The sequence below is a fragment of the Dama dama genome, chromosome 11 (genome assembly GCF_033118175.1).
Source record: "Dama dama isolate Ldn47 chromosome 11, ASM3311817v1, whole genome shotgun sequence".
In the NCBI taxonomy this organism is placed as follows: domain Eukaryota; kingdom Metazoa; phylum Chordata; class Mammalia; order Artiodactyla; family Cervidae; genus Dama; species Dama dama.
Genome location: NC_083691.1, coordinates 1,618,656 through 1,637,520, shown reverse-complemented (window position 1 = coordinate 1,637,520; position 18,865 = coordinate 1,618,656). Strand labels below are relative to the sequence as shown.

Here is an 18,865-nt window from a genome sequence, read left to right as displayed (position 1 = left end):
CAGACGTGCCCTGGGAAGCTGACTGCCAGCCCCTCTCCCCCAGTGTCTCCCCGAACGCCCCTTCCTGCCCAGACGAACCCTCACCCCAGCCACATTTGACGTGTGCCTCATGATTGTGCAGACGCCCACCTGCCCTCACATTCAGTCGGCCATGGAGACAAAGATTCCAGCTCAGAGCTCCCTTCCAAATTCCAAATCTCAGAAGTCTGAGGTCCAGGGGGACAGGCTACCTGGATGATGTCCCATTGAGTGAAGACACCTGTGAGGATTGAGTTCTGTTAGAGAGGGTGGTTTTCCTCATGGGTTTCCCACGGCTCGGGGGTAGCAAGAGGGCCCTGGTTGCCTTCCCGGCCGAGAAGTCCGCACGGGAACCACGCTGGACACGTGGGTGCCTGGCCGATCTGTCCGGCACGTCATCGGCGGTTCTGAGGTGTCCGGTCTGTCCCGCAGGCCTGCAGGACGCAGATCCCCCAGGATTCTGCCCAAGCCCCTTCTCCTTCAGGCACTCAGCGCACATAGCCCACACACAGCACACAGAGCCCGGTGGATGTGGCTCGGGTTCGTTGTTTCAGGAGAGTCGGGGCTTGAGCAGAAACCTCCCAGGGTGGCACCGTCTGTGAAAAGCTCATCACATTCGCAGCACAGCCACCCGAGGAGAAAAGGCCGAGCAAAGGTCAGGTGTCATGTCGGCTGGAAGATCCCACCCGAGCCACTGTCTGCCTGTTCTGGCTTAACTGAGGAAGGGCCTTTGCAGGGGATCTCAGTCGAGGAGCAGGGCGTGAATGTGCCGCAGGACAGGGAAGAGGGTGCAGGAGGGGGGCGGCTGCGGCGAGACCCGCCAGGGGCCATGAGACCGCTCACTTTCCTGTCCGCCTCCCCTCCCGGTTCCATTCCCGGTTCTGTTGGGAGACGGGGATCCCAGTTTGGGTGAGAAGGTGCCAGCCACTCACGGAGTAGCACATGGCTGGTAAGATACAGCAAGAACTCAGTAAGGATCATTTGGGATAAGCAAGGGGACCATAAGGAAAGTGAACCAAAACTGTGAGGAAAGGAAGATGGGTGTGCGTGCGTGCGCGCGCGTACATGTGTGTGCATGTTTGTGCACACGTGTATGTGCGTGTGTACATGTGCGCATGCGTGTATGTGTGTGCACATGTGTGTGTTTGTTCATGTGTGTGTGTGTTGCGTGTGTGTGTGCAGGTGCTTTTGCTCCTGCTCGGGGGGGCGTGGGGGGGTGGTATTAGTAGAAAATTGGGAGAATGAGCAAGTTGGCCAGAGCCAGAGCTCAGACGCCCCGGCCACTGACTCGGGCGATCGCCCACCTGGACCCGGAATGGGGTTGCCCTGGTGTGGATCCGGCTCTACTGCTTACGAATGAGCCTCTGTCCCATCTGGGAGAGAGGAGGCCCTCCCAGGATGGGCGAGGGTTAGCCACGGAGGTGCATGGGTCCGGTGATACAGGACTGGACTCGGAGCCGCCGCTGGCGCGTCTGGCAGATCCATGAGGACCTGGGGGATGGTCCCTCCCCAGGAGCCGCCCGCTTCCCGCCTGTGGGCCTCTCGCCGGGGGACGAGCTGCTGGCAGGATGTTCCCACGATGGAGCTGCCTTTGAACAGTGATCCCCTCTCCTCTCTAGGGCGAGAAAGGTCCACAAGGCCCAGCTGGCCGAGACGGTCTGCAGGGTCCCGTGGGGCTCCCCGGTCCCGCTGGCCCTGTGGGCCCCCCTGGTGAAGACGGAGACAAGGTAAGAATTTGGAGAAGCCCCCACCCTGTCTTGGAACCCTGCATGGCCCAGCTTGGCCGGCGTCTGCAGGTCGGAGCTGGACGGGGGTCCTTTTAAACCAAGGGACGCAGGCGCTGTAGGCGCTCTGGTGACAGAGGGACCCCGTACTGCGCATCCGGTGCTCTTGGCGTTAGCAGACGATTTTGGGATAGCTCCCGAATGGCGGTAACAAACGAAATCTCTGACATGCTTGAGGGGACTCAGACAGTGCTTTCTTCTCGTGTAGTTTTGATGTCATCAAAGACATTTGCTGTAGCAGCCGGAGCAAGGAGAAGTACTCTAAATCATTTCAGATTCCAAATCTGTGGAGCCGAGTTTAATGAGGTTTTACTCAGTATCTATTTTTAAATGTCTCCACTAGAATCATCAAGGCCCCCTTTTGCTAGGAATATGCTTTATAATCTGATGCAGTTACTGTAGCATTGTATTCTCCATTTAATGAAATCAGAGGAATTCTGCTCTCTGGTTTAGCTCCCCATTTGTGAGAACTCTCCAGTGACATTTCTGGCTTTTATCACCTTTGCAGTGTTGACGCCTGGCCTCTCGGGGTGGGAGACAGCCCGGCACAGTGGAAGCACTGAGGGTTTTTAATAGTTCTGGAGGCATAGTGATTGAGTTGTCTTTATTACACTGCCCTGTCATCCTATTTGACAAAGTAAATATTTCCATTATGATTTTTTGCCACACTTTCAAATCTACTACAATCCCGCAAAGTGTAAAATCAAGGTCTTATCTCTTCCAGCTCTCTTATTAAAGAGGAAATCAAATTAATATATGGAAATGTTTCATCTTAGGAAAGTTAGAGGTCCCCCTGGAGAGGAAATGGTTCTTACTCTCTGAGAAAAATTAATTAACAGGGAGCAGAGAACGTGTAAGCGGTCACTGGACCATCTGACGGGTCTTTCCCGTTTCCCCGCAGGGAGAGATTGGGGAGCCGGGACAGAAGGGGAGCAAGGGAGACAAAGGCGAACAGGTAAGGGGTCCCCGGGGCAGCCACGGCTCAGGGCCATGTGCTCGGCTCGGGGCACTGTCCTCACTGGCATTAACCACCCTTACAAGGGGACCAGGCTTCCCTGGTAACTCAGTGGTGAAGAATCTGCCTGCAATGCAGGGCATGCAGCAGGAGCCACAGGTTCAGTCCCTGGGTCGGGAAGACCCCCTGGAGGAGGCAACAGGTTCCCACTCCAGTCTTCTTCCCTGGAGAATCCCGTGGACGGAGGAGCCTGGTGGGCTACCGTCCATGGGGTCTCAAAGAGTCAGGCACGACTGAGCGACTCATCACCAACGAGATACGAACATTCACACCTGTAACCAGTGGGAACCCGGTCATGGGCTTCCCCCCGTTGAAATCTTATGTGCATGCCTTTGTGCACGTGTGTGTGTTTGTAACACACGTCTGTAAGTCAATCCCTTATTACCAGATGAACAGGAAGCCCTCACAGAATTTGTGAAGTAAAGCAGATGGAGTGTGTTTGTCCTTGAGGTGTTTGGTCCCACGGACACAGTCACCGCCCCTCAGCACCAAGGGCCGTGGGATATTCTAGCAGCAGCAGCACCCTGACCAAATGCCTCTTAATTTTCCCTAAAAAAAAATTCTGCTGAGAAATACTAGTGTGTTCTTGCGCAAGCCGTGTCACCTGACTGCGGCTCCTCCCGGGGCCGTGGAAGGAGGCCTGCGCTGCGGGCTTCTTCGCCGGCGTGTGTGTTCCCAGGTGGGCAGGGACCGCATCCCTGCTGGCCGGGGCGCGTCAGGCTCCTCGCACAGCGCGGCCTCTCCCCCGCGCTCCCTGGGCCAACAGTGGAACGTGCTTGGGGGCGCCCTGGGGGCGGCGTGGGGCGCCAGGCGTGGCCTTCAGAGTCAGGCCCTCGCTCAGCCGTGCGGGAGCCCCCGACTCGTTTCTGAGCGGGGTCTCCGCGGCCCGAGTCGTGGGCATGTGACGGGGCTGAGGCGGTGCACAGGGGCCCCTGGCACTGTCAGCACGGCCGCCCCACCGCCCCCGACCGCACACGCTCAGGGCTGGACCCAAGGCCTCTCGCCTTCCAGAGCTGCAGCCTGGCCGGGGCGGGCCCCGCGTGGGCAGGGCCCGGATGAGCTGGGCCACCGGCCCCCACGCCCAGTGGCCTCAGCGGCGACTCAGGAGGCCACCACCTCTGTCTCTTCCCACAGGGTCCCCCAGGGCCTACAGGACCCCAAGGCCCCATTGGACAGCCAGGCCCCTCCGTGAGTATCCGCGGCTAACTGCCCTCGGAGACGCCGACCCCTCGAGCTGCCGTGCTCCAGTTCTGGTCCTCAGCATGCCCATCCGTCTCCCCGCAGGGAGCCGACGGCGAGCCAGGACCTCGGGGCCAGCAGGGCCTCTTTGGGCAGAAAGGCGACGAAGGTCCGAGAGGTTTCCCTGGGCCTCCGGGCCCCGTGGGGCTGCAGGTAAGAGCGGAGTTGGCACAATGATTGGGTTGATTTCCCCGCATCTTTGCTGTGCCCCGCCCCGCCCTCACACCTCCTCCCCTGCCCTCCCCTCCTGCTCCCTCCCTTCTTGACGTACATACACCATCCATACTCTGTGTAAAATAGGTATTAGCTAATGAGAACCTACTGTATAGCTCAGGGAACCCTGCTCTAAGCTCTCTATGACCTAACTGGGAAGTAAGTCAAAAAAAGAGGGGATATGTGTATGCACAGAGCTGATTCAGTTTGCTGTACTGTCGAATCTAACGTGACGTTGCAAAGCAACTGCAGGCCAATAAAAATTTTAAAAAATGGGATTACTGAGGAGAGCTTCATGGGCTCCTCCACACACCTGAAGAGCTGTGAATTTGCAGAAATCCAGACACACCCATGCTCGCTTCTCTCATCCTGTGACGTTTGTTTTCCTGCTCATTGTAGAAATGTTGGAAAATACTGATAGATATTCGAAAAGGGAACCAGAATGGCTCCTGAGTGCATGGAAGTGCACACCGTCTAAGTGCCCGTGTGCAAACACACACACACACGCATGTGCATCATTCTGTTTGGTTTCCACAAAATCTGAGTCATGCTGCATGTATAGAACATTCGGACCAGGCTGTCCCGCTTCCTGTTATGTTACAAGTCACGTCAAATGCCATTAAATATTCTTTGAACATGTCACCTTTTATTTATTTTCAAAAACATGACTCTTAGTCACTGCCTGTGTCCCAGCATATGGAGGTGACATAATTGATTCTGGCAGCTCCCTGCTGGCGGCTCATTAGACTTTATTGTTTTATGGGACACTCGCAATAAGCACCTTGTCCATAAATCCTTGCCCACTTCTCGGATTCTCTTCTCGGGCTAGTTCTGAGACGGGATCTTGGAGCCGTCCCCATGAGTAGCTGAAATGCACATCCCCAAGTCTTTTGGGGGCGCTCAGCTGGGAGGCAGCGGAGGTTGGGGGGGGCGCTGGAGCCATGCCTGATGGCCTCCTGTTCTCAGGGTCTGCCAGGACCTCCCGGAGAGAAGGGTGAGACGGGCGACGTGGGTCAGATGGTGAGTGGGGCTGCTCGCGGGGCACGGGCCGCGGTGGAGCTGGTGTTTGGGGGGAGGCCTGCCTTTCCTCTGGGCTCAATGGCTCCCCTCCTCCAGGGCCCGCCAGGTCCCCCCGGCCCCCGAGGACCCTCTGGAGCTCCAGGTGCGGACGGGCCGCAAGGACCCCCCGGCGGAATAGGCAACCCCGGAGCCGTGGGAGAGAAGGTGACGCACGCCCCGTGACTGTCCTGGCGCGTGTGTGCGTGTGTGTGCGTGTGCATGTGGAGACACGCAGGTGCACTGCTGGCCTGTTCCTGCCACATGCATCTCAAACCTGGAGGACCGTGCGGTGGACCTGGGAGCCCCGCCCTCCGCCCACCGCAGCATGTGCGGGATTTCCCACAACGCGACCCCCAGCAAAGGCCACCACCCCCGCTCCGAGATTCGGCTCCGACAGCCATGGCTGTCTGTCCTTGACATGTGTACTTGCTCCTGTCTCAGCTCCCATTTCCCTCAAGTCCTGTCATCTCACAACCCCAGGTCCTCGTCATCTGATCCAGCTCATGCCAGATGCCTGAGCACAGTGGGTGTATGTGTGTGCACACATGTGTACATGCCTTACATGCGTGCGTGTAGTGGGCCCTGGAGATGACACTTGAGCCCATTGAGTGTGTGTGCGTGTACATGTGTGTACATGCCTTACACACATGTGAGTGGTGGGCAAGACGGTACCAGAGTCTGACTCCTCCTGGGCCCAGGAGTTCACACTATTTTAAAGCACCAATCCCAGCTTCTTGGGATAAAAGGAAGGAGATGGACGTGTGCCCGTCCGTTTGCATTCCCTGCACACCTTCCAGAACTTTCTGCTGACATCTGGCCATTCAGTTGAAACCAGTGTCCCATCGCTGCTCCCTTTTTATGATAGGAGAGTCACAGAGGAGCATGCCTGCTGAGCCCACCCATGACGGCGGGCAGCTTCTGGGGGGTGGCACGTCTTCCCCCTCCCCGCTGCAGAGCGCGCCCCCTCCTGCCCGCGACACCCCTCCCCCCGCGACACCCTGCCTCCGCCCGGCTCTGTCCCTCCAGCCGGCAGACCCAGGGCGCCGTGCTGTTCTCCATCCGCCTCCGCCCGCTGTGCCCCCTCCCCTGGCCTCTCCCGACTGTCCTCCGGAACTCTGGGAGCGTGCCTTCCTGGGGAGAGCCACCTCTGACACCCCACGTTCTCTCCACGCCCCGCCCACGTGTGTCACTGCCAGCACTGTGTCCCGGACTCCTCACCTGTGTCTCCTCCAGTGCTGGGAGCTCCCGAGAGGACGGTGACCGCTGTCCCACCCCCGTCCCCCCAGCCCACCCCGTCCTGCCCAGTGTCAGGGACGACTGATGAACGCCTGGTGCTGGGACCTCTGCCCTCACTGCTATTTGCGTTTCCTCCTTAGGGTGAACCTGGCGAAGCGGGAGAGCCTGGCCTTCCCGGTGAAGGGGGCCCCCCGGTGAGTGAGTGGGCTCTGGGGAGGGGTGGGGTGTGGTGTGAACAAGTGCCTGGTGGGAGGGTCCCACTCTACCTCAGTTTTCCCATCCATGGAATGGGAGATGTGTCTCCTCTTGTGCCTCCTTCACAGGATTGCTGGGAAAGAGAGGGAGTGTGGTGGGGAGTGAGTGTGTGTGTGTGACTGTGCATGTGTGCGTGAGCATGCATGTGTCTCTGAGTGTGCATGTATGTGTGTGTGCATGCGTGTGTGCATGTGTGTGTGAGTACACGTGTGTGAGCATGCATGTTTGTCTGACTGCGTGTGTGTATGTGAGTGTGCATGTGTGTGTTAGTGTGCATGTATGTGCATGTGTGACTGCACACATGCGTGTGTGAGCATGCATGTATGTGTGTGAGTGTGCATGTGTGTGAGCGTGCATGTACGTGTGTGTGAGTGCATGTATGTGTGAGTGTTCATGTATGTGTGTGCATGTGTGTGTGCGTGTGTATGTGTATGAGCGTGTATGCATGTGTGTGTGCGTGTGTGTGAGCGTTCGTGTACGTGTGTAAGCGTGCATGTACGTGTGTGAGTGTGTGTGTGCGCGTGTGTGCGTGTGAGCGTTCATGTACGTGTGTGAGTGTGCATGTGTATGTGCGTGTACGTGTGTGTGTGCATGTGTGTGTGAGCGTTCATGTACCTGTGTGTGCATGTACGTGTGTGACTGTGCATGTGTGTGAGTGTGCATGTGTGTGTGTGTGCGTGTATGTGTGTGTGAGCATGCATGTATGTGTGTGTGTGAGACTGTGCATGTGTGTGTGTGTGAGCGTGCATGTACTTGTGTGTGTGACTGTGAGAGTGTGTGTGTGTGTGTGTGTGTGTGTGTGTGCGCATTGATGTTAGTGATGAACACCCAGGACAGTCGGGCGTGAGCTGCCCCTCTCTCCATGGTGTTCCGGGCTCTGTCACAGGCTTCCACAAGCATGGGGCCCAGTGTTGCCACCTGTGCACCCAGACCTGGGACATTCTGGCCTTTGCGGGTCAGATGTGTGGCCTCTCGAGGCCCGCTGGGGGCAGCTCTCTGGCCCAGGGAGCGGCTGGTGGACAGAGCTGTGCTGGGCTCCCTCCACCCGGTGCGGGGGGTGGCCTGGGTCACTGCAGCTGCTGGGGGTCCACAACGCCTGCTGTCTCGTCAGGAGGCAGCTCTGCCCTCGTCACCTAGAAGCCGAGCCTCGGCCTCAGAAGCCCCAGGACGCCAGTGGGGCCCTGAGACCCCTTGCGGTGCCGTGGGGCCGGACTCATGGGGACTTGCCAGGGGCAGGGGCTCTGGAGGCAGCTGACACCCCAGGGGCAGGGGCCTGGGGCCTGGCCTCGGTCAGGGCTCCGTGTGGTGCCGGCGCTGGGCGGGCTGCAGGCCAGCTCTGGAAACATGCTCCCCGCCTCTCCCCACAGGGCCCCAAAGGCGAAAGGGGGGAGAAGGGCGAGTCAGGCCCCTCCGGTGCCGCTGGACCCCCCGGGCCCAAGGGCCCTCCCGGAGACGACGGTCCCAAAGGCAGCCCCGTGAGTACCGAGGGACACTGGGGCTCTCAGCGGGTCCTTCTCACTCCCGGGCCTGGGGGGTGCAGAAGCTGCCTGACCCCTGTGGGTCTGGGGTGACCCCCTGGGTCCTGAACTAGAACAGAGGAGGAGGGAGGAGGAGAGAAGGGCCGGGAGGGGGCACACCTCGGAGGCCGTGGGCCGGGCAGCCTTCTGGACGGAATGGGCTCTGTGCCCCTCCCCGCCCCACCGCAGTCTGCCTCGCACTGCCTCAGGAGGGTCTGCAGAGTAGCGAGTCCTGGAGTTCAGGGTCCAGGATCAGGGTCACCGCGGCCCCAGGAGCAGACGTGTGGGCCGGAGGCTGCCCTCCGAGGCCTCCGGAAGGCGAGCAGCGGCCCCACGTGGCCCACCGCACACGGAATGATGCTCTGGGGGGAGCCACCTGCTCTGGGGGGCCCTGAGGTGCCAGGCTGGCGGGAGGCATGGGCTGGCCATGTGGATGCAGCCCCGTGAGGCCTGCGCACTCTGGGAAGGTGACCGGCGCTTCTCTACTCTGTTTCAGGGCCCCGTCGGTTTTCCCGGAGATCCCGGTCCCCCTGGAGAACCCGGCCCTGCGGTAGGTGCTCGAGGGTGCAGAGCTGGGGGTCCCCACAGCCCGTGACCTGCCTCCAGGCCCGTCTTTCCCTTCTGGTTGCTTTCTGTTCTGCCTCTGCTCAGGGTCCGGTGCTCACCCCTGCTCTGAGGAGTGTGCAGGGAAAGGCGTTGCCCCTCCGAGCTCCCTGGGCGGGCACCCCTGGGTGGAGCTGGGCTTTTCGGTTGGGACTGGGGGCCAGTGGGTGCTGGTTCGGGTGTGTCAAGGGCGCAGAAGGAACCTGCTTTTGGTCCCACAGGGTCAAGATGGTCCCCCTGGCGACAAAGGAGACGACGGTGAACCCGGGCAAACGGTGAGTCCACCCAGGACCTCTGGGGCCCCTGATGCAGCTTCTTGGGGAGGTGTCAGGCTTTGCAACTTGCTCTGTTCATTTCACCCAGTTGCTTTAGAGTAGTGACCCAGCCACCACGGGGGCCATGAGCTCCCTGGGAGGACCCTTGTGAGCTGAGGACCCTCCTCCCAGAAGGGGAAGTGTACCCCCAGGCCCGACGGTGGCTCTGCACACGAAGTCCGGTGTCTGCGACTCCCCCCCCCGCCCCCCACCGCCAGAAGTCCACCCTGCATCGTCAGGATCCCTGTTTCTGCCGGGTGGGTTCAGACATGCTCCTCAAAAGGCTCTTCCCACGAGAGCCTCTGAAGCTGAGCTCACACTGGCCCTGCCTCTCATCTCATGCCAGGTTTCTGAAACGTTGCTTCGAGCCTGCTTAGGAACACCGACTTAGGGCCCCAGAGAGATGTCTGCCCTTCTACCACTTCCTGGTCTGTGACCCAGGGTCCACCTCTGCAGAAGGGGTGCTGGCCGGCTTGCTGGGAACCTTCCCCAGACGCAGCAGAGCTGCAGGTGGGGTGGGCCCCCACACTACTGCAGCCTGAGAGCAGGGCAGGGCAGTCTGGGACCACCCCCACTCAGGGCTGATTCTGCAGAAGATGAGATGGGCAGTTTCAGGGCTGGCCGAGGACGGACTGAAAGCTCTGTGTGTTCCTAGCCTTGGACCCACCCAGCCCTGCCGGGTCTTAGCTAACATCCTTGGTTCCTAAACGCTCTGTTCTCTCCCCCCCCAGGGATCACCAGGCCCCACGGGTGAGCCAGGCCCATCTGGGCCTCCAGGAAAAAGGGTACGTGACGCTGCTGGGCGCCCCTGCACGAAGACTGCCCCTCCCCCGCCCTGCACGGACCCTGGGGCCCTGGGCAGCCCCAGGGAGGAGGAATGGGCTTCTCTTTGAAACACTCCCCGCTCAGCTTGCTGCCACAGCATCCGATCTCAGAGCCGCCAGGTTGATGCGTTGCTCCTTTCAGGATGAGCTGACTGTGGACACCTTCAGTGACGGCTGTCATGGGAGAAAAAACTCCCCCACGAAGCTGAAAAAGCCCCTTTCCCCCGGGTCAGACCTTTAGAAAAGTCAGAGCAAGCAAACTGAATCATCCAGCAAATGGAACCATCCGTTGCTGGCCTGCGGTGACCGCGGCCGCTCTGAGTTTGCAGGAAGGGGGGCCACCGGAGTGCCTGCCCCTTTCCCAGCCCAGCCCGCTGGCCTTTTCTGGAACTGGAGGCCCTGGGCCTTGTTCTGAAGGCCTGGGAGCAGCCCCACAGCCCTGCCAGGCCTGTGCCCCCAACGTGCTCAGCTGCCCTTTTGGCTTCTGGGAGCCCACTCATCACGCATTGCCCTCTTACACCTTCCAGGGTCCGCCCGGCCCCGCAGGTCCCGAAGGCAGGCAGGGGGAGAAAGGAGCCAAGGTAGGTGCTTCTCAGCCCGGCTGCGGCCATGACTGTGACCGTGGCGTGAGCGTGCATGGACCTTCCAGGGTGGGCCAAGGGCACGGTGGCCGCTTGGGGTGCGGCGGGAGAGGGACTAGATGCTGAACATGCGGAGGGGAGCCGGCTCTCTGCAGACTTGGGCGGAGAGCCCGTCCTCTGCAGGGGCAGCTGGGCTGTGCCTCCAGCCTGGGGGTCCCTGGCCGGGCATTGCAGGTCATGTGCCCCGCCAGCCTGGGGGAGGGGAGGCCCATGCCGGGCGCCTTCGGGCCTGGCGTTGACCCGGCCGGGCCTGGCTGCCTCACCTGCAAAGCAGAGACGGTGACAGCACCCACCGCAGGGCAGAGGAGAGGGTGGGGTGCCCTGCGGTGAGGTTAGGGTGCAGCCCAGCACCCAGAGCCCTTGTGGCCGCTCTGCCCAGGAGCTCTGGGTGGGGTCTGGGTGCCTCCTCCTGGAGTGGAGGTGCCCCAGCGTCGACTGAGACGGTGGAGCTCACCCAGCCCCCGTCTGCTCAGGACATGCAGCGTGTCCACCCTAAGCTCCGAGCTGGCTGTAACCGCCGTGGTTGCCATGGTGGCTGGGCGGCTGGAGCCTGGATGACTGAGGTCTTCAGTGGGTGGAGGATGGGGCTGGGCAGCCTCTACAGGGAGGAAAGTTGGGGGCAGCCCCTGGGTGTTGGGGGCACGCAGGGTTCTCACCAAGGCTCCTCGCGGTTTCTGAGCGGTGGTTCTGGGCGGGGGTGACCATAGCCTCAAGCGTCGGGGCCCCACTCTGCCCTCTCTGCAGGGAGAAGCCGGCTTGGAAGGCCCTCCTGGGAAGACTGGCCCCATCGGCCCCCAGGGGGCCCCCGGGAAGCCTGGGCCCGATGGCCTGCGAGGGATCCCTGGCCCAGTGGTGAGTGGCCCCGGGGGGGTTGGGCCTGGGGCGGGGCGGCTGCTGAGGGAGGGGCGTGGGGATGGCCAGGGTGGGGCTCATGTGCAGGGTCGACTGTGTTTCAGGGTGAACAAGGTCTCCCTGGAGCCCCGGGCCCCGATGGCCCCCCAGGACCCATGGTGAGTCAGGACGTTCCCCAGGGGCCCCCAGAGGAGGTGGCAGAGGGCGGGGTTGGGGACAAGAACTCTGAGCCCCCCGCCTCCCCCACAGGGCCCCCCAGGACTCCCCGGCCTCAAAGGAGACTCTGGACCCAAAGGGGAAAAGGTGAGTGGGCTGTAGGCGCCTGTGTGGTTGAAGCGCGGGCCCTTTGAGACCCTGTGCCTCCAACCCGACAAGGTCTGGCTCTTCCCCCCATGCATCACCTGCTCGGGGTGGGGACATGAAGGAAACAGCTCCGTGTGGCTTGGAGACCCGGCCGTTGCCTGCTGTCGAGGCCAGCCCCGGGCACATTTCCCCTGCAGGAGCTTCGGGCCGGATGCGGGGCGTTGCCACCGCAAATGCCCCTTTCCTTCCCACAGGGTCACCCAGGCTTGATCGGGCTCATCGGACCTCCAGGCGAACAGGGAGAAAAGGGTGACCGCGGTCTCCCTGGCCCCCAGGGCTCCTCGGGCCCTAAGGGAGAACAGGTGCGTGGAACAGGCTCTGTGTCCAAAGACCCGAGGCTCGTTAGAGCCGGAAGGACGTCCCCTGTCCGTGGGGTCAGGGCAGGAGCAGCCGAAGGGCCGGGCTCACCCAGGCGCACAGGGGACGGGGCGGAACTGGAGCCCAGCCCAGGCCCTGAGCAGCCCTCACGGTCCTGCTGGCCTCCGCAGTGAAGGTCATCGCCTCCCGCCACACTCGGAAAGACCCTCTGTCCCAGCTGAACATCCTGGGGTCATTGACGACGCTCAGCTGTATCCTGGCTCCCCCTTGACCCTGTATATGCACACCTGACCCTGGACTTCCCTGGGAACCAGCCCCCGGGAAACCACAGCCAGGAAAACAGCCTGCGAGGCTGCCCGCCTGCACCTAGGAGTTCTGGCAGTGGATTCCTTGGCCGGGGAGCTGGGGGGGCGGGGGTGTGCGTGGGGTTGTGGGGGGACCTGGCAGGCCTGCCTTTCCATCCCCACAACAAGGCCACGGGGCCTCATTGCAGCCTGTGAACCCCCGCTGCCCTAGCCAGGTGTATCTTACACACGTGCGTGCAGCGGGCCCTGGAGAGGACGCCTGAGCACATTGGGTATATGTGCTTGCACACATGTGTACATGCCTTACATACATGCATGTGGCAGGCTCTGGAGATGATGCCTGAGCACATTGGGTGTATGTGCATGCACACATGTGTACATGCCTTACATGTGTGCATGTGGCACGCCCTGGAGATGACGCCTGAGCACACTGGGTGTATGTGTGTGCACATGTGGCACTTAGACCAGGAGTGAGGGTCAGTCAGAGAATGCAAGCTCCACTGTGGGGAAGCCCCTGGGAGGCTGGGTGGACAGACGGAAGAGACAGGGCCCCAGGACGCTCTCTGCCCGCTGCCCGGCGCTCGTGCTTGGGGTGGACCCCCAGCGGGAGCAGAAAGCAGCCAGCCAGACAGGACCTGGAGGGGATGGTTCACACGAGGACATTAGAGGGAGGTTCACGCTCAGGCTCCCCGGGGGTCCTTCCAGGCCAGCCGGGCAGCGGCCCCGGGGTGCCCGGCCTCCCAGCAGGTGATCAGGCCCCACCAGGCCCTGCAGGGAGTGAGGGTTCTGCTCACACGTGTCCGAGTTGTGGGAGGAGGCCAGTGAGAGCCAGGGGACGAGGCTGCAGGACAGGCTCCCTCCCTATCCGGGCGATGACGACCGCATTTCTGCTCCTTTCAGGGTATCACCGGTCCTTCCGGCCCGATTGGCCCCCCGGGTCCTCCTGGCCTGCCGGTGTGTATCTGGAGGGGTGGGTGGTTCCCTGGGCTGTTCTGGGGGAGCGGGGTGGGAGTGGTCACGGGGAAGCTGTGGGGCCCCAGAGTGGGGTCTGCGGGCCCCCTGGGTTGTTCTGCTCATTATCCCTGATCCGAGTTCTGAGCGATGGAAATCAGGAAGTGGGTCACTGGGCCCTGATTTCAGGTGTGGGAGCTGGGGGCGAGCCTCTATCTCCAGGCATTTTAGGGCATGTGGACAGTCCTCTGTAGGTGTTTTGGGGACAGTGAGGACAGCGGCCGGTCCCTCCTGGCCCCTCACTGTCTGCACGCGCAGGGCCAGCCTGGCCCGGACATGAGGAGCTGGGGTCCCGGCTTCCAGGCACCAGCCTGGGGCCTCCCCCTGCAGCTGGGAGACCCAGGACACGTCCCTGAGCCTTGAGTTGCTTCTCACCCAAAACCAGTCGACCTCTGAGCTCCACCCGGGCCTGGGTCCACGTGGCCCAAGGTGGCCCCAGCTTCTCTGCCACTGGCCCCGTGGCAGGCTGTCGGGAGGGGCCGGGGGCTCCACGTCAGGGCCTCCGAGGCCAGCACGCCCCTGTTGCTTCTCACTTGGGCTGCCTGAGCTGCGATTTCCCTGCCGCGGAGGATGGGGGGCTGGGCTGGGGCCCACAGGACCCCTGGCCTCCATGTGAGTGAGCACTCCCCCACCTGCCTCCCTGTGAAGCAGATACAAGCTCAGACTCCTGGAAGGGCCAAGGGCGGAGGAGGAGGGCTAAAGGGAGGCGGGGCTGCGGGGGTGTGGGTCACAGCCGGGGGCCTGGGGGGAAGGGGCCAACCCCGCTGATGCCCTGCCCCTCTCCACAGGGCCCCCCTGGTCCAAAAGGTGCTAAGGGCTCCTCGGTAAGTGGCATCGCCCTGACCAGCCCCCGGGCCCGGGGTTGGAGGGGGTGCAGGCTGTGGGCTGAGAACCTCCCGGGGTCCCCCATCCCCCTTGCCTCTCGGGGCTGGTGGTTGACGCCCCTCCTGTGGGGCCGGGCTACCCTGAGCCCGCCTCCGGCCTGAGTCACCACAGACCACAGCTCCCTGCGCACAACGAAGGGCTCTGTCCCCCAGGCTCCCCCTCAGGCTGTCCGGTTCTCACATCTGGGGCTGGGGGCGCCCAGCATGTTTGACAGGCCCCTCTGCCCTCTCCACGTGTTCCCGGGGATCGTTCTGGATCTCCAGGTGGACAGGTCCCGTCAGGCTTCCGTGACCATGGCTGATTCTGGTTTCTTTCTCCCCAGGGTCCAACTGGCCCGAAAGGTGAGGCAGGCCAGCCAGGACCCCCTGGTCCACCGGTGAGTAACCCCTGAGGACTCGGGAGTTCGGGGATTCCCCTAATGCCGAGGGAATCATGGAAAGCATGTTTGTGTGACTCGATCCCAAAACATTCTGAACCGGGTGTGTGACGTGTGGTGGGGCGGGGCCTGTCCCCGGACACAGGCCAGCCCAGGGCACCTCGCCCTCCAAAGTCTGGCTGGGGAGAGATGAAGGGTGAGCACACATGTGTGTGTGTGTGTGTGTGTGTGTGTTTGCGCACCCGCATACCTCTGTGTGAACAGGTGTGTATGCACACATATGCATGTGTGTGTGTGCATGCATGCGTGTGTTGGGCGGGGGCCGGGCAGCACTAGGCAAGACCCCGTGGGATCGTGTGGAATGTTCCAGTGACACAGAAAAGGGAAGAAGACTGCTGAGATGGACAGGCGCCTGCAGCCCAGCCTGCAGCAGCGGCCCTGGCTGTGGGCCCTGCCCTGCCCTGCCCCACGCACTGCTGCCCTCTTCCACACCCAGGGCCCCCCGGGCGAGGTCATCCAGCCCCTGCCGATCCAGGCCTCCAGGACCCGGCGGAACATTGACGCCAGCCAGCTGATGGACGATGCGGAGGGCGAGCAGTACATGGACTACGCGGACGGCATGGAGGAGATCTTCGGCTCGCTCAACTCCCTGAAGCTGGAGATCGAGCAGATGAAGAGGCCGCTGGGCACGCCGCAGAACCCCGCACGCACCTGCAAGGACCTCCAGCTCTGCCACCCTGACTTCCCCGACGGTAGGGCGGCCGCGGGCCTGGGGATGCACGGAGGGGATGGTGGCAGGGACCCAGGCCTGGGTGGGCACACACCTCGTTCAGGTCCCCTCCATGAGGGGACGGGGGTGCAGGGGCCTCTCCCCTGTCACCTTTCAAGGCATCACAGGAGAAGGGGAAGCCGCCCTGGGAGCCCAGGAAAGAGGTCGAGGTGTGGGGTCGCATGGAGCGGAGTCTAGTCTGAGCTCAGTCATTGTCGGGCAGTCATCTGCTCTGACCAGAGCCGATGCTCCACATCTGTAAATGGGGGTAAAACACATCCCCGTCAGGACGTGCGTGCACGGCCGTGATGCCGGCCATGGCTGCCGTCCGTGTCAGTGAGAGTCCTCGGGCTGGTGTTTGCTGTTGCACCTGGGGAAGCACTGCTTAGACTCCAGGACACAATAAAAATGCAAGCCAGTCCCGTTCTGTTGACTCTGATCCCACGTGCGTGAACCTCTAGGAGTGTTCCCAGAGCACCACTGGGCTCCCAGGCCTGGGTCCCCAGAGCCATGCCCCGTGGCCCTCACGCTTCAGCTCTGCCCCTGGGGACCAGTCTGGCCCCGTGGCTCCGTGGGCCCAGCAGGGACAGTGGGAGGCCACTGGGAAGCCCCGGGGGGCCGTGCTGCCGCCCAAGGCCAGGGTGTGCGCGGTGACTGCTAGATGATGGGTGGCAGCTGCTTCTGCACCGTCCGGGGGGCAGATCTCACAGTCCGCCTCCCTGACCCTGACCCTGACCCTGACCCCAACCTGGATCCTAGCCCTGACCCTAAGCAGACTCTGACCCTGACCCCGACCCTGACCTCAACCCCGACCCTAACCCTGACCCTGACCCAGACCCTGACCCTGAGTCAGACCCCAACCCTGACCCGGACCCTAATCCTGACCCTGACCCTAACCCTGACTCCGACCAAGACCCCGGCCCTGACCCTGACCCCAACCCCGACCCTAATCCTGACCCTGACCTCCACCTTGACACTGACCCTGACCCTGATCCGAACCCTAATCCTGACCCCAACCCTAACCCTGACCCCGACCCAGACCCTGACCCCAACCCCAACCCTGACCCCAGCCCAGAACCTAACCCTGACCTCCACCCTGACCCCGACCCCGACCCTAACCCTGACCCTGACCTCCACCTTGACACTGACCCCAACCTGGACCCTAACCCTGACCCTGACCTCCACCTTGACACTGACCTCGACCCAGACTCTAATCCTGACTCTGACCTCCACTCTGACCCTTGACCCTGACCCAGACCCTGACCCCGACCTGGACCCTAACCCTGACCCTGACCTCTACCTTGACACTGACCCTGACCTCCACCCTAACCCTGACCCTGGCCCTGACCTCTACCCTGGTCCTGACCCTGGCCCTGACCTCCACCCTGACCCTTGACCCTGACCCTGACCCCGACCCAGACCCTAACCCTGACGTCTGCCTTGACACCGACCCTGACCCCGACCCGGACCCTAACCCTGACCCTGACCCAGACCCTGACCCCGACCCGGACCCTAACCCTGGCCCTGACCTCCACCCTGACCCTGACCCTGACCCTGACCCCGACCCTGTGATGCAGGTGAATACTGGGTGGATCCGAACCAAGGCTGCTCCCGGGACTCCTTCAAGGTCTACTGCAACTTCACGGCTGGGGGGTCAACGTGCGTCTTCCCTGACAAGAAGTCCGAGGGGGTGAGTGCCGCCCCCGTCACCTCCTCTCCCAGTGGGCTGGGCCGGGGCTCCCGCTGTGTCACATGCATGCAGTTTCAGGAGTGAAAACCAGAAGCTGAAACCAGGAAATGAAAACCAGTTCCAAAATTAAGCTTTCTCCTCCAGAAATAGACTTAAGTTTTCTTTGAGGAGAAACTTCTAGCAATGAGACGGGCTTGGTGCAGTCTCGTTTGTGGAAGGTTGAGGAGTGCCTGGCTCATGGGCATCTTCCCTCAACTACCCCCAAAGCTAGGATTTCCACCACTGGTTGGTCAGATCCTCCCCAAAATGACCCTGTAGTCCTGACCTCAGACCAGCCTGAAGCCCATGAAAGGACTTTTAGGGCCAAGTGACCCAGATACATCTCGTAGAAGGTGGCGTTTGCTGAAATTCTTAGTGGCAGCTTCAAAGGTGTTTGCTCCTGAGCACAGTACATTCCTTTATAGTCTGTTTAGTGAGGTCCTGATCCATGGAGATTTTCTAAGGTGTCAATCGGAGTCACCTGTGGTCTTTTAGAGGCCTCGCCTCTGTGGTGGTGTCTCTGTGTGTGTGGACAGGTGTAAACCAGGGTATGTGGATAGTGAGTGATGGTGTGTGGATGGTGTGTGGGTGGCAGGTGGATGGTAGCAGGTGGCATCCGGGTGACGTGTGGGTGGCGTGTGGATGGTGTGTGGTAATGTGTTGGTGGCATGTGGATGGCGTGAGGGTGACGTGTGGGTGATGTGTGAATGCCATGCAGGTGGCATGTGGGTGGCGTGTGGGTGGTGTGTTGATGGCGTGCGGGTGACATGCAGGTGGCATGTGGGTGATGTGTGAATAGCATGCGGGTGATGTGTGGGTGGCATGTGGATGGCGTGAGGGTGACGTGTGGGTGACGTGTGGGTGATGTGTGAATGGCATGCAGATGAGTGGATGGCATGTGGGTGATGTGTGGATGGCGTGTGGGTGATGTGTGGATGGCATGTGGGTGACGTGTGGGTGACGTGTGGATGGTATGTGGGTGATGTGTGGGTGACGTGTGGATGGCATGTGGGTGACGTGTGGGTGACGTGTGGATGGCATGTGGGTGACGTGTGGATGGCATATGGGTGACATGCAGGTGTCATGTGGGTGATGTGTGAATGGCATGCGGGTGACGTGGGTGACGTGAGGGTGATGTGTGGATGGCATGTGGGTGGTGTGTGGGTGATGTGTGGGTGATGTGTGGATGGCATGCAGATGCGTGGATGGCATGTGGGTGATGTGTGGATGGCGTGTGGGTGATGTGTGGATGGCATGTGGGTGACGTGTGGATGGTATGTGGGTGATGTGTGGGTGACGTGTGGATGGCATGTGGGTGACGTGTGGGTGACGTGTGGATGGCATGTTGGTGACGTGTGGGTGACGTGTTGATGGCATATGGGTGACATGCAGGTGTCATGTGGGTGATGTGTGAATGGCATGCGGGTGACGTGGGTGACGTGAGGGTGATGTGTGGATGGCATGTGGGTGGTGTGTGGGTGATGTGTGGGTGATGTGTGAATGGCATGCGGATGACGTGTGGGTGGCATGTGGGTGACG

General features: G+C 61.6%; 1 protein-coding gene across 2 annotated transcripts in view; it reads left to right on the top strand.

Moving 5' to 3' along the window:
- COL5A1 (collagen type V alpha 1 chain) overlaps positions 1-18,865 on the top strand; it is a 144,818-nt gene that overhangs the window by 112,469 nt on the left and 13,484 nt on the right. For both annotated transcript variants that reach the window (XM_061154202.1, XM_061154201.1), the window contains exons 43-63: positions 1,638-1,745; positions 2,704-2,757; positions 3,952-4,005; positions 4,102-4,209; positions 5,236-5,289; positions 5,386-5,493; positions 6,705-6,758; positions 8,187-8,294; positions 8,833-8,886; positions 9,161-9,214; positions 9,985-10,038; positions 10,605-10,658; positions 11,463-11,570; positions 11,675-11,728; positions 11,820-11,873; positions 12,128-12,235; positions 13,457-13,510; positions 14,356-14,391; positions 14,775-14,828; positions 15,325-15,580; positions 17,175-17,287. In XM_061154202.1, coding sequence (XP_061010185.1) covers positions 1,638-1,745; positions 2,704-2,757; positions 3,952-4,005; positions 4,102-4,209; positions 5,236-5,289; positions 5,386-5,493; positions 6,705-6,758; positions 8,187-8,294; positions 8,833-8,886; positions 9,161-9,214; positions 9,985-10,038; positions 10,605-10,658; positions 11,463-11,570; positions 11,675-11,728; positions 11,820-11,873; positions 12,128-12,235; positions 13,457-13,510; positions 14,356-14,391; positions 14,775-14,828; positions 15,325-15,580; positions 17,175-17,287 — 1,701 coding nt within the window. The remainder of the gene's footprint in view (positions 1-1,637; positions 1,746-2,703; positions 2,758-3,951; positions 4,006-4,101; positions 4,210-5,235; positions 5,290-5,385; positions 5,494-6,704; positions 6,759-8,186; positions 8,295-8,832; positions 8,887-9,160; positions 9,215-9,984; positions 10,039-10,604; positions 10,659-11,462; positions 11,571-11,674; positions 11,729-11,819; positions 11,874-12,127; positions 12,236-13,456; positions 13,511-14,355; positions 14,392-14,774; positions 14,829-15,324; positions 15,581-17,174; positions 17,288-18,865) is intronic.